The sequence below is a fragment of the Serinus canaria genome, chromosome 2, assembly GCF_022539315.1.
Source record: "Serinus canaria isolate serCan28SL12 chromosome 2, serCan2020, whole genome shotgun sequence".
Classification (NCBI taxonomy): domain Eukaryota; kingdom Metazoa; phylum Chordata; class Aves; order Passeriformes; family Fringillidae; genus Serinus; species Serinus canaria.
This window is the reverse complement of record NC_066315.1, coordinates 59,553,031-59,567,696: the sequence shown is the minus strand read 5'-3', so window position 1 is coordinate 59,567,696 and position 14,666 is coordinate 59,553,031. Positions and strand designations below refer to the sequence as shown.

At 41.0% G+C, this 14,666-nt stretch overlaps 1 protein-coding gene across 2 annotated transcripts in view; it reads right to left on the bottom strand.

Annotated features, from left to right (window-relative positions):
* The window catches only part of KIAA0319 (KIAA0319 ortholog), a 32,849-nt gene extending 20,757 nt beyond the window's left edge, over positions 1-12,092 (bottom strand). The window contains exons 1-6 of one of the 2 annotated variants that reach the window (XM_050970883.1): positions 11,388-12,092; positions 3,727-3,910; positions 2,316-2,321; positions 1,478-1,576; positions 709-806; positions 243-330 (exon numbers count right to left, since the gene is read on the bottom strand). In XM_050970883.1, the coding sequence (XP_050826840.1) occupies positions 243-330; positions 709-806; positions 1,478-1,576; positions 2,316-2,321; positions 3,727-3,910; positions 11,388-12,077 (1,165 nt within the window). In that variant the 5' untranslated portion in view covers positions 12,078-12,092. The remainder of the gene's footprint in view (positions 1-242; positions 331-708; positions 807-1,477; positions 1,577-2,315; positions 2,322-3,726; positions 3,911-11,387) is intronic. The other variant, XM_030236120.2, reaches the window with a different exon arrangement.
* Between the last annotated feature and the right edge of the window lie 2,574 nt (positions 12,093-14,666).

Sequence of the window (14,666 nt, the reverse complement as noted above, 5' to 3'; positions counted from 1 at the left end):
GAAAGGTGGCATGATGATATCTCAGGCTTTGCCTGAGGAGGTGGAAGGACTAGAGAGCACTTAAACACAGTGAGCAGGATCCTTAGCTCTACTTTCTTAAAACCCCTCTAGACACCAAGATATGAAACACAACAGCATGACTGGACTGCCAGATGTCCTTGACAAACAGTAACTGAGAGACTGTTTGAGGAGTATGCTGTACTTGTATTGAAGAAATTTATTATATCAATCAACTGATTTACCTGGTTTGACCGTGACATTTACAAAACCTTCACCAAAGGCATTTTCGCCAGAAACTGTCACTTTGAAGGCATAAAGTCCCACTGATAACTGAAACAAATACAGAACAAATGGGGTTACATGTTGAATTATACAAAAGTATGCTCAAATCTGACAATCATATCACAAAGAGTAAATATGGATGCCTGAATCCTCAAACTACTTTTATAAACACATACCTAAAAAGCCACTAGCCACTGCCTGGAATTGGGGAATATGAAGCAAACACGGGGGAGTTTTTACTTTATCTTAGATAATTATTAGAGCACTCTAAGATACTGGCATAAATTTGGTGCACAAACAAGTGAAGAGACTCAGGATGGCTTGAAGCCATTTGAACTCCTTGAATCAAGGTGCCCTTCCCCACAGGTTACAATTCTATGAAAGGACCACACAAACATAATTAGCCTGAGCTTACAGCTCACTTACATGAGAGAGCTTCAAAGTCTGGCTGTGCCTGCGCTCCATTTCCCCACTATAGTCAGCAGGGTGACTGATTAAGCTCCACTCATATGTGTAGGCTGTTTCTAAGAGCAATAACACAGCATAAGAACAATCAGTTTTGTCTTCAAGATAAGCCCAGAAAACAAAGAAATCAAGTTCACCACTCATCAGATAAAATGCTACAATATGAAATCATGACTGCTACTGCCTAAGCCTGTAAAATGAAGCAGTATGACCACATGTTAAATTCCCAGTGTCTTCCAGTGCTTGGTAAAGCAGCAAGAATGTAATGGACTTCACAAATAATCAACTTCTTCACAAAAACCAGCTTCATGTGAAGCCAACATATTTTACATAGCTAGTTATGAAACATCTTATACTTGCTCCTGCAATTCAGAAGCTGGCAGTTTTAAGGCAAATGTTGCATTCAAAACCTACTTTCCCACCTCCCCTGAGCTTTACAGCAAGATGCTAAAATCTAGGCCTCATCATCTTTTGGCAGAAATTACAGGCTTTCTATTGAAGCATCTGGCTAATAAGTTCAGGTTCTGAAAGTAAAAGCCACTTAAAAAAATTCTGCTTTAAAATCTAAGAGAGGAAATCTCTCTGCAGTTAGAGCCACAAAAGAGGCAATATTATAAATAAGAAAAAATGTTTTATCCCAAGTGGTGGATGTTCACATAACTTAGAACCTGTCTGCATTTACAAATTGGTAGTGTATGCATCTCCTTGTATACCAAGGCATTCAACTCACCTGTAGATGGTGGTGGGACAGCAAAGGCATTCAGTTCAACTTCATTTTTGGGTAACATCACTTGTATGTTATCTCCAGCAGACACAATAAGTTCTTTAACTGCATATAAGACAGGATGAGTACACTATGTTATTACAGATGGAACTGATATAAATTTAGTATCGTCAAATATTATTTGCAATGGATTAAGTAAAATTTGACAAGTACTCCACAGAGAACAGGCAGCAATAATTTTAAAAAATTCTTAATGCATTATAAAATAATGATCTATTTAATCATGACTGTGATTTCTTCATCTTTTACCAGACAAAAGTTTTTTTTTCTTCTCCAGCTATGATGTTTCATTTTCCCTACTTCTGTTTCAGAGAAAAGTATTCTCTTTCTTTCTTTATATCAGAGGTAACAATGCTTTGAATAAAGATTTATGTATTTTCCTCAGTAATTGGAAGTGCAGGAATTAAAAAAACACAGTTACAGAAGACAAAAAAATCATAGTAGAACTTTAACACCACTTTCCTTCACCAAGAAGTACTACTTCTATGTTCGTGTGGCACTTGCAAGGCAGGTTCGAATGTCCATCTTGTGTTCCTTTTAAGAAATCCACTTGCATAGCAGGGAAAATGGTTATTTCTTATCTGAACTGCCCATTCAATCCACTTACTATCCAGTCCTTGTCTTTGAAAACTTTTCTCTTTCAAAAAATGCCAAAGTACACAAAAACAGCCCCCAGAAGAAATATACTAAAGTACGACTTAGTCCTGTATTTCAAATGTTTCAAATATCTTCCTTTTAATATTGGGAATCCACAGAACAGAAGTTCTCTGACAGCAGAATTCACTAGTATCTAAATGGCCAACTTCCAAACTCAGAAGAGATGCCAAAGAAGCTACTTAGAAGTGGCAACTGATGGGTCTAAAATGATGAAATGAAGACACTGACAACACACTTTCTGTCACTGCCACTTAAATTCACCCAAGGCTTCACAATTGATCATGGAAGTTGCCCTAGACACCTGTGGAGTGAAGGTTTGCACTTGGACCTTCACATCAGATGATAATAAAACGGCTAGAATAGGGTGATAGCCGAAAGAGAGAAGGAGGGACTGTCACTGAGACTTTCTAGACAGTCTGGCTGAGAACACAAAAACTTTAGGCAATCCTTGTATAAAGCAGTACCTACTGTGAGATTCACCACAACCTTCCCTTCAGCTTCTTCTTCCAAACTCCTTTTTGGGCCCTCTTCAATGTCTTCCTTCACAGGAGGAGGACAAAGAGCTGCCTAGCCATCAATCAATGGTAATGATGATCCACTGTCTTAGAGAGGAATCTCTTGTAGCTTCTCTCTTCCTCTTACCTTCTATTGCTGTCCTGCCTGGCAGGTTGCATTTTGGTAGAGGGTGTCAAGAATGTCCCAAACCAGACTTCCTCTACCAGGAAGCAAAGGGCTTAGCTCTCCACAACCCTCAGTACATTAGGAGTGCATAAAAACACACATCTATGCTTCTCTGCTTCTTGTGGTCCTTCTAACCCTTTGTCAGTGTGCACAGGGAGGCAGAAAACTCAGCAGGAGGAAGGAGATACATGAACATACACACAGAATTTAACATAACTACAGAAGACATGGCAGTCAGAAGTCCTTTTCAAAATAAAACTGATTTTTCTGCAGCTGTAAGTGTGATAAGCTTCCCCACAGTTTTGAAATTAGAGAAAAATTTTGTTTTCCCAGGATTTGAGGGCCATGTTCTCCACTGTTAAGGGCTGAGCTTCCTCAGGTCCCATCTATGTTGCTTCATAGTATCCGGCAACTATGGATAGGCTTCTACTGCAGAGTTTCTGAGCAGGAGCAGTGTTCTGAAGAGTCACAACAAGAACAACAATATGGCTACAAGAGACTATTCTGAAACCCGAGAGAGCTTCATGTATTGCTTACAAAGTAAAAAAACCCCAAAAACTAAAACATTTAAAACAGGTCTTAATCTCTGCTTTTTCCCTAGCTGTATTTCCTTGAGTTGTCATTTCCCACTAATGGTGGACTTGGGCAGGGTTTTGCCTCAGAATTAAGTGACTACAGGGTCTGCAGTTTGCAGCGTTACTGTAGGTCTACAGGTTTAAAGTAGGATTATGTAACATTTGGATGAAGAATGAGCTCTTATTGACAACAGATTGGAAACCTGACAGTAGAAAAGTCATCCCCACCCTCTGTCCAGCCTGCAGGTACCCCTCAGATTGCCAGCTCTGTTGAAACATTACCTGTTTTAGCAGCAGTAGCAGGTGGTGTGAACAGCTGCATGGGCTCGGATGGTGCAGCATTAGTGGGAAGTAGCATGAGCCCACCTTCAGTGGCATTCTCTGGGGCCACTGTGGGAGTCTGGGTTTTCTCTGACACGCCTGGGGAGAAATCTGGCTTATCTGAAGAAGAGGAAGGTGTAGCAGCCTGAAAATAGGAATTATAGGATAAGAGTTTTTGTGAGACGTTTTTCACATTTCTAGATTTAGAGGTATCCCGTTTTTTAAATAGCATGTAGGATGACCCCACTGATTTATGGTACTAGATTTTATTCACATACAGAATACCCACTGAACAAGGACTAGGTTTTTTTCCAACCAAGGTTTGTTACAATTGCTAATAACAGCCAAGTTTCAGATGTAGAACGGTCATATGGCAACCTGGAATACAACTAACGCTACCAGTTACCAAAATATTAAAGAAATCAGTATTCTTTAATACTGAAGAAATAAAGTATTAATTCTTCAGTATTAAAGAATACTGAAGAATTAATACTTTAATTTTTCAGTATTAAAGAAGAATACTGCATATAAGACAGGATGAATACTGTCATAAACCAGTTCTAAATACAGTCATAAACCTTTAAAAGCCAAAGTCAGAAAGTCTCTGTGGTATTACTGTCTTTGTGCCATACAAAAACATAAAAGAGTCCTTGCTTCTTATATCTGCTCAGTACACAAGTTGCTTGTGCCTTTTTATCTCCTCAACAGTAATAAAACACCCTACACTCTCTACTTCAGTCATCAAGCAGCACCACCTCACTTTGTAAGTAAATCAGAACTGCTCCAAAGGACATGGCAAGTGTGGCATGAATAACTCAGCACTGGGTTAATCTTGCCTTTCAATGACACATTACCCTCAATGGGCCAGCAGGTTTTCCCTAATATTCTTAAGATTTATTTCTGATCCAATGATATGGGGAAAGCATTTTTCTAATTATGGCTACTGTGTTTGGCATATGAAGGTACAGCAAAATACTATTGTTTGTACATCATCTATTAACTGAAGAATAGGATTATGAAGGTTGGCAAAGTGTACACTAACATCACAAACAGCTGAGGTAGAAAGGGCCCCCTGGAGGTATCCCAGTTCAGCCCCTGCCCCCAGAGCAGGGCCAGGTACAGAAGACTGCTCAGGACCAAATTCAGTCAGGTTATGAGTCTCTCCAAGGACAGAGAATCCTCCTCTCTGGAAAACCTCCAATGTTTGGGCATCCTCACAGAAAAAAAATATAGGGTTTAGTGTTTAAATAAAATTCCCTGTATTTCATTTTGTGTCCATTGTATCTTATCCTGCCACAGAACAGCACTGAGAAGAGCCTGGCTCCATCTTCTTCACACCCATAATAGTTATTTATACACATCTATAAAATCCCATGAACCCTCTCTGCTCAAGGCTGAACAGTCCCAACTCTCTACTCTTTGCATTTCAGGTGCTCTACTTTCCCTTTTGGGTTTGCCTCCCCAGGAAATAAGAGCAGCCGTGCCTTATAGATAGGAGAAAAAGCTCCTTGTGCAGCTGGGAATGTGAAAGCAATGACAGGAACTGTTCCTTCCCAGCCTACAAGAAAACAGAGCACAGAAGTCATCTGCAAGTCCATCTCAATCTTCAACAATGGACACAGAGAACAAATCCCTGTGCAGTGTCAGGGATTGCGGCTGCCCACCCTTGAGGATGCCGAGGACACCACCAAGAGCTGCACTTTTGAGTGAGTTCATAACAGAGACAAGACAAGCACTTTTGTGGCCACACTTCCAGCTCTGCTCCATATGCAGACAGTACTCTGAGCAGCTGGACACTGAGAGCAAGATCAGGGGCTGCAGCTCTCATAAAGTGGTGCCTTCAGGAGTCTCACCCTTGACAGCATCATGTACAGGGAGAACCTCAAGCCCATCCTGCTTTGTATCTTGGCAAAAGGTCTTTCCTGAAGATAGGTCTCCTTTACATACCCACTCCACTCCTCATCTTATTTACAAAAGATTTTCTTCCCACACTTAGGCAAACCACAGTGTTCTTTTCTGCCTTCTGAATTTGAGGGGAGTCTACTTTCCTGAGCTTCCTCTGGCTTCTCTCCTCTCCTCATTCTTTGCCAATCTAGCAGCTGAAAAGCAGCCATCATGGCTTTGTAGGACAGATGGAGACAAAGTCACCTCAAACGTACCTTTCCAGGGTGCCTCTTCTGCAGTGGCACCAAACATCACTTCAGTCAGCAAGCCTAGGCAAGACACTGCGGTCAAAAAAGGTGCCCTGTGGCACTGTCGTGTCTAAAGCAGTGTCACAGCCAAAAAGACAAACTAAAAATGTTAGCAGACAGCAGACAACTGGGACAGGGACAATATCAGAAATTAAGCTCTCAGACAGAAACTGTTACTGAGAGATTTGTTGGAACAGATGTGGAGGGCAAGATTAACCTAAATTTCAGCTTGGAAAGTAAAAGTTAAAGGAAAAAAAGAATTCTTTCTGGGAGTGAGTCCTATAGGCAGTTCTGCCAGTAGGGACTTTGTGGGTTGTTTGCTTTTACCCTTTTTTACAGCCACCATTGCTTGATACAAACACACCAATGGCAAGAGCCCACATCCTCCAGTTCCCTGGGTTTGACTTGAGTGCAAATCTCTTGAGAATTCTGACAGAAAATAAGACCAACCATATAACGTGAAGTACGGACTTCAAAATAGAAAGAAAGGTAAATCTAAATATCAAAATATCTTTCAGGGGTTTTATACATCCTCTATGGATCAAGTCAATGTATTTTTAACCAAACAGATCTGTTCAGCTTCTGCAGGCATCAAAACTGAAACAAAGCCAAAACAAGAGATGAACATCTCTGTTATTCAACTGCATTCTACCTCTTAAATATGAATTCTGAAGGCAAGCCAGTCAGACACTAAAAGGCTCACCATCACATAGAGTCTGTCAGCCATCCTAAGGCTTCTTAGGTAGAGATTTATGCATTTTGACTGCACCATTATCCCTGCAAATACAATAAGCACAAGAATTGAGTCAGGCCTTATCTACTGTGTAAATGTTTGGAACATTGCAGCAACAACATAGCAGCAGCTAGACTCTGGCTAGGACCTTAAAAACCTTATTTGGCTTAGCAGATCAGCTGGAAATTAACTGGAAATCGTAAAAAGAAATTTTAACTAGAAAATTTAAAAAGAATTTTTTTTTTTCAGATATCTTACTTCAAGGATGGGCAGCACTGCAGATTTCTGATCTGGGCAGCTGGATAGCACATACTCTGTACAGGTTTCTGAACGCACTCATGTTATTGAGCTGCCGGAGACTGACAGTCCATAAGATCCCTCTGAACTCTGATACAAACCCAACAGTTAGATGACTCATTTAAGTGACAAACCCCATATCCTCTCTCCCAAATCACATAGAGACCCTCCCTGCATTTGACTGCTTTTATGACAAGGATGCTCCAAGGGCACAGACTCCAGAGGTCTGTGTTTGGTTGGTTTCTCAGTTTAAAATCTCTGTGCAGGTCCTTGCTCAAAAAACACAGCACCTGACACCACATCCTGCTGACTACTGTGAAGGGAGGGAATCAGGGAATTGCATTTTTGCCACCTTGCTCTGTCTGGCTTGTCAAAACAGCTTTGTCTGGAAGCTGCAGAAGGCAGTGCATCAGCACAGATCCAGCAACAGAGATACAGAATTGCTGTGGCAGAACTGAGAGGATGATAAGAAAACATTGTATAATGTGCAATAAAAAGGGCAATTCATTAAACTTAGTAGTAAGCATGATTTTAAGACCTTCATATTTTCATAACCTATATAAAACCACCACAGTTTGAGAGGTTGTTTGGATTATATACCAATGAAAACACTATTTGGAAACCTCTCAGCATTTTTAATCCAGGGTAAAAATTTAAGATTTCCTTCATAACAAAATTTGGTTTTCAAAAAACAACTTTTTTTTCAGAAGGAATCACAAATAAGTGCTAAACAATCCATATGAGATTTGATGAAAATATCCGTTTGCTGGAGAAAAGAGACACCTAAGAAGGAAATCCTATCACCACAATATGCCACAGGCAGCTTCTATTTCACTAGGGTCACAAGTAAAGTTCCCAAACTAGAAAAAGAAAATTTTCATCTTGAAGCCAAGTTGAAAATTTGTGTTGGGCATACCTGCAGGACTTAGGTGGCAGAGGACTGGCTGCAGGACCTACTCTAGGAGTGGATGGAATCAAGCCACCATGCACCAACACCATGACCTCTCAAACCCAGTCAAAAAAAGGTAATAGCCACTGTGGGCAGGGGACACAGGAGGATGCGGGGGCATGCACAACAGGAAACATCTGGAAGCAAACATTATTGTGCACAGGGCTGAAGACACCCTCGTGGAAACATGCACTCCATGCCACCTCCCTAGGGAAGGTGGCATGGAGTGCATGTTTCCCATGGTGCCACCTAGGGAAATGAGGCCTACAGAGAAGCCACACCAGTGCAGATGAAACAAAAAGGAAGGAACAGTGGCAGGAAAGATAAAGAAATGACAAGTGGCAGAAAGGAGACTGCCAGGCACTGACCCCAGCCTCCTGTGCCACCTGTTTCTTCATCAAAGTAAATGAGCATAATCTGCAGTGAAAGGAAGGGGAGTGGAGTCTAGGAAGGGGACAGGAGATGTGTCTGGACTGAAGCTGATTCTAGGGAAGGTCAGGGAAAACTATTTGCTAACACCACTCATCATCTCCATTTCTCCACATGCGTCTAAATTCAAAGGAATTCCCACCTAGGAAACAAAGGTCACTTAGACTTCGTCAGTTTCTGAAGCTCTTCTGCTTCCCTAGATTCTATCTTTACATTAATAGAGAGCCTTTAGAGCCATTTCTCAATACATGTCATGAACAGCTTTTGATGTTATCCCATTAACATGCTTTCTACAGCTCTGCTCACAGAGCACATCCCAACCACCTTCCAACTACACTTGTCTTACCAGTTGTACAGCATCATTATCAGCTGTGGCTAAAGACTGACCCAGGTTTGGCACTTCCTCCCTTCTGCACGGAAAGCAGCAATCTCATTCCTCAGCCTTTTTATTGGAATTTCAGTGGCTGTGCTAGTATAATGTTAGCATAATATAAAGATCACACAAAAATAACTCTGTGTCCCAGTGACAAGTAGGTTTCTCTCCATTTCACTTTACAATAAACTCCCATCTACAGTCAGTGTAAAAAGACAAAGCAAAATCTTTATATTCCGGCTGGGGTGGGAAAATCAAAGTAGAGATCTACAAAGTAGGCTTGGCCATGTATATTTACCTCTGCTGCAGGATGTGAAATCTCAACTTTCGTAAAATAGTATTCACATGGTTCCTTAGAGACAGGGAACAAACTGCTCTGACACCTAGTTTAGGTGAACTTGAAGTTTTATGACTCCTCTAAGGTACAAGGCATAAGCAGTTCAGTCAGCAGGGATCCTGACAATTGGCTAAAGATTAGCACCATGCTAATGGGTCTTCATTAGACAGCAAAATGCAATGGAAACAAGTTTCAAGTCTTACTGCACACCTAAAGTGCATAAATATGGTGGAGCACAGAGCTGCTGCAGGTTCTTGGTGTGGCTTGATTTCCATCACACTACAGAGGAAGCAACTAAAATATGCTTGCAAGTTTCCCCTTGCAGATGGAAGGAAATATGGGAGATGAGCTTAGTATAGCAGTGGTTGGATGCCCTTTATTTTAGCTCAGCTGTTGCCCTCTGCTAGAACTAACTAATGTTAGTTAGTTAGTTAGAATGTCACTCTAAATTTTATTAGCAGTGACAGCCTACTTTGGTCTCATACTCTTCATATGTACATATATACATACTTTTTGCATACTAAGAAAAAAACAACCAATATCTACTCTTCTCACCTGAACCCCCATGTTAATTATGCCCATTTTGAAGTGTGCATGGAAAGAACTTTTAAAAACAAGTCTCCCATCATCAATTCTGCTTGCAGTAGCAGTACCTAATTTTCAGCTTGCCACAGCATTTGTTCTGCTGTCAAGTGTTCTTCCATACACATGAAAACAAGTTCTAATCTCTTCTCACTTGTGCCAATACATTCCAGACTAACAGTCAGTCATAAAAGTCACAGGCTACCTTGACTCTACAGGAGATGGTCCTCAAAAAGCAGCCTGCTGTTATGGCCCCCACTTAACTCCAGGGCAATTTCCCTTGCAATTCTTCCAAACAGATCCCACAAATGGCCAAAGACTGTTCTACTGCAGCCCATGGTTGTGACCCTGCTTCCTCCCTTATTCCTGCCCCTCTTAGGAGCTTCTACCTCATGCCTGCATCCCTAACCAATCTTGTTTCCTGCAAGGCTGAGGTCCAGCAGAGTCTCTCCTTCTCAACTCTTGGAAGCAACTCAAAGCAATAACCTTCTTGAAGTTATCATCAACCTTCAGAAACTTTCTGCACAGATTTTGCCCTGCTCTCCTGCCCCCCCCCAGTAGGTATTGGGGTGTCTTAAATACACCTGGAGGACCAGGGCTCTTAATAGGAGGCTCCTTTCAGTTACCCGAAGTTTTTATCTGTTTCCTTTGACTTGCTGCTCTCCACACATCAGTCATACCCCTCCCAGAAGTGCAGCTGTCACAGATTTCACTCAACTTTCTTACTTGCTTGCATTTTACTTCCCTACAGTAACAACAATAAATTTCCATTTTTACAGCAATACATACTTGCTAGTTACAAAATCTTGTGGTATTTAGAGCAAGTCAGCTAAAACAGATCAATTTCCTCTGTCCTCTGGCAAGAGGAGTCAAACCCAGGGAATGCTGAATTTGCAGCCTGTTTAAACTTTCCAAGTGAACCCACCCTGTTATTAAGAAACCAAGGCCCCTTTAGTCTCAATTGATCCATCGAGTTGGCATAAATAGAAAACAGGTGCACTTACATAAACAAAGAACAGGTGCACCTCACTTATTCTGACTTACATATTGGATTTTAAGTAATTAACTTATTTTTCTAATTATCAGACTCAAGGATTCTGAGAACAGAAACACCTCATCCACTTTATGCTGCTGCATCATGGTCCAAAACCGCTATCATCCCTCCTTAAGTTCCATGCCCCTCTAATGTTTTAAAAGCATTATAAAAATTACCTCAGCACTTACACCTATAACACCAATGTGCCTTAGTAGCATGAAACCATGAAGCAGGCCCAATGTAATTGATGGAGGAGCTTATGTTCCCTGATCTTGACCTTTGGATACCAGGGGGTCTAGAAGTACTGCTCGGCTAACTTCTTCCAGTGAGTCACCTGGACCTGGTTACAGTGGTCTTCACTTCTGACCCACTTTCAGTGGGTCAGAAGTGAAGACCACTGTAACCAGGTCTAGGTTCACTCATTTGTACACTTTCAAGGAAACCTCACAGTGCCCTAAAGGGAATTTAACTCCTTATCATCTGATGAAAGAAAAAAAAAAAAAGTCCTTTAGTGATTCACCTGTCTCTTAAGACAATCCTATCCCCTTCAGCCTCTTCTACACGGTAACATGATTGTAAGTCATTTGAGAGTTGTAATATTATAAAGCAATAACCTAAGATTTTCAAAGATTTGAAAACTAAAATAATTGCCAAGTAGCCTCACCATAGCCTGCTTCCTTACGGGCAAACATACCTCTTTTTGCAAAGCATCCTCAGGTTGTGAAAGGAGTGGAACTGCTGCTTCCCTTTCAAGTGTCTTCCCAGGGAGTGGTGTAATATCCAGAAGGGATGACCTCTCTGTGGGGTGTTCATTGACAGAAGTCAGTTCAGAGCTGTTTTTATTCAGAAGGCTTTCTACCTTCCCAGCCTCCCCTTTCTTTTCAGCAAAATCTTCCTGGTTATCTCCATCATCACCCGTGGAAGAGTTGAAGCCATTTTCACCTGCCACTATCAGGCCCCAGTCAGCATAATCCATACCGTCCTTCTGCTCTTGTTTGATGCCCACCTGAAAGGGGTCCTGCTCCAACTCTTTATAATCATCAATGTATTCAGGGATCTCCTCAAGGCTGGGATCTTTGCCAAGCAGAGACAGCTTCTTCAGGCTACTCACTTCCTCTGATGGCTCATTCTGGAGTCCCACAGTGTGGACCATGCTTGGGATCACTTGCCCAAGCCCTAGCAGTGAGGCTGGCCTCTGAGAAGGCCTCAGCACAAAGGTAAGGTAGGACTTGACAGTTTCAATTTTTTTAGGCTCACAATTGTCCTTGTGCTGGCAGTTCACGATGTAACAGCGCCGTTCAAACATCCAGGACAAGTCACAACCAGAGAGGTCACAGCACGCTGCGATGCAGTCAGACACTGACAAAGCGTGAGGAACTCGCATGATTTTAGTGGTTTCTAAGTTGGGAGATATTACTGCACCTGAGTATGTGGCTCCTTCTCTGCACTGCTCACAACTGGAACCTGCAACAACACCACCAACATAAGGCACAGCACTACATCCAAGTCATATTATAGTTTACTGTGACCATAAATAGCTTTCAAGATAGAGACACATGGTATTCTGTTTAAAAAAGCTCATTTCCTTTCACTAACATCACCACTACCTTTTTAAGCATGCCCCTTTGCAGTAATATTTGCACTTTGGAGGATTTTCCAGTGTAGGACCTTGACATATTTTGCAGAAGTACCTTTTACTCCTGTGCTACAAATTCAAATACATAGAGATGAAAGCAAGTTGCCAACACTTAAAAACAAGAAAAGAGCAGAGAATAAAAAAAAAAACCAAAACAGCAACAAAAAAACCAAACCAAACAAAAAAAACCCCAAAAAACCCAAAACCATGTGGTACCTCCATTACTCCCGCAGAATGTTCCTACTGGGATCCTTAGAAACATGTTTTAAAACAAAACTCAAATAAGATGCTGTAGCATGTCCTTTTTTTCACTTGAAGGAGAAGGGAGCAAAACTCTAAACAGGAGAGAGATTTGCCATCTCATTTGAATGTCATGAAGAGTTCCTCACTCCAACAATACTTACTGGTCTTAATTTAAACCTGGATCAATTTCTCAAACTTCTGCTGCTTTACCCACAAGTTCATGTGAAAACCCAAGAGCCTGCTCCAGCATGGAGCTCTTTCCTTCATTTCCAGTAAAGCTAAAATTTTTTAAAAGGACATCAGAATTATTTTCATAGCACATTACAGACTGAGTGTGACATGGTCAAAAAAAGCATGAATCAACACATTATATATTCCAGTCAGTTTTTAACATCTTTTCTAGGTGTTTTTTCCCTGCTTATAACTGTTCTTCATAATCCTTTTCCCTAAAATCTGATTGTTTCAAGAAAGTTGAGTAAAACCAGAAAATTATTCTCTTTAGTTTTCAACTGGACTTGCTATCTCAATGAATGAAAACATGCCCCCACTGTGGAGCTAACAGAGGAATGGAAGACAAACCTGACTTTGCTTGCTTTGTATGTCGTTTTCACAATAGGAAAAATGAAATCAAGGAGTAGGAATAGGCTGGAAATAGGGGTTAGGTCTGAATATGAGATGCAGAAATCCTCCAACACATGCAATGTGTCCAGCACCACATTACAGTTCCCACCACCTCATCTGGGCTGAACTGCAGCAGACTCCTTCACAATACATGGTCTGAATATAGGTATCAAAACATATGTGGGGAATCAAACTGCCTGGGAAGAATGTAAAGCTTGCAAAGTAGGTTAGTTCAATAAAAAAAAAAAAAACAACCAAAAAACAACAACAACAACAAAAAAACGAACAAACAAAAAACTGCACCAAATACTGAGGGAAAGAGGGCAAGATGGTATGATGGTTTTGCAGAGCTGGCTGAGTGGGGTAAGGAAATACATGAAACCAATTTAAAAGATGTATATGTAATGCAAATGTATAGCTGAATAGGAAGCTGACAAAAAAGATAAAGAGCTTCAAGTACCGTTTTTCTGACTGCAGCTGCTCTTTCACACAGAGCTAGGATGCTGTCAACTGCTCCACTTTACACTTCCAGTGAAAAAAATCTATCCAGGGAAACATGCACTTAAAACAACCTATCCTGCTCTTATACAGCCCAAACATGAAGTATACTTATCTGTACCCAGAAGATGCTCAAGATTTCTGCATATTATTTCTGTTACACTGCATATAAACATTTCCTCTACACTCCCTTTTACCTCCAAGAACATAAGACGGTGGCAGAGACTCAGAATTGCCATCACAAGTCTTTCCTTTAAGTTGCCTGCACAACTTAGAACAGGGGAGCCAGAAAAACTCTGGGTTAAAATGAAGTATAAGAGTCAGGCATTCCATTCAAACATTCTGTCTTTATGCAACTCAAATGCATTTAGTTAATCCCATAAATCAGTAGAGAGATGAGTAACAGGCCTTTAAAAAGGGAAAACAGAAACCTGACTCTGTGCAAATGTGTAATATCAGGTCAGTAACAAATCATTATAATGAATACTTTAGGAACAGCACTGTTAATGTGGGCCAAAAAGCTCCTTTGATGGCTGTTTTCATCACCCCTCTTCTTTTACTTATTCCTGAAAACAGAAAGTGAAGAATGTGTTAAAAAAAACAAACAGAAGGTTTCACTATTTATTTGTTCAGAACAGAATGACCAATAGTTCTTGTATAAGAGACAGGCTTACACAGTTTGGACACTACACAGCCCTAACCTGAGGCCAGACTTCAAGTCCTCAATCATCTTCAAACCTCACTCCACCACTTTCAGTTTGACACATGAGTTATCACACTGCAGAGTCAACATCCCTCAAAATTCATGGTGCTTCTTTAGCCACAGAGAGAAACAAGTCCAGCACATTCCTAGGATTATACATGACTTTGAACCATGATCTCCCAAGTCTGCAACCGAGCCACAAACCTTGGCTACCTGCTTTTGCAAATGTCAGAAGGCCTTGGTTTCATCCCAACAAGGAACAGAAAAAATCT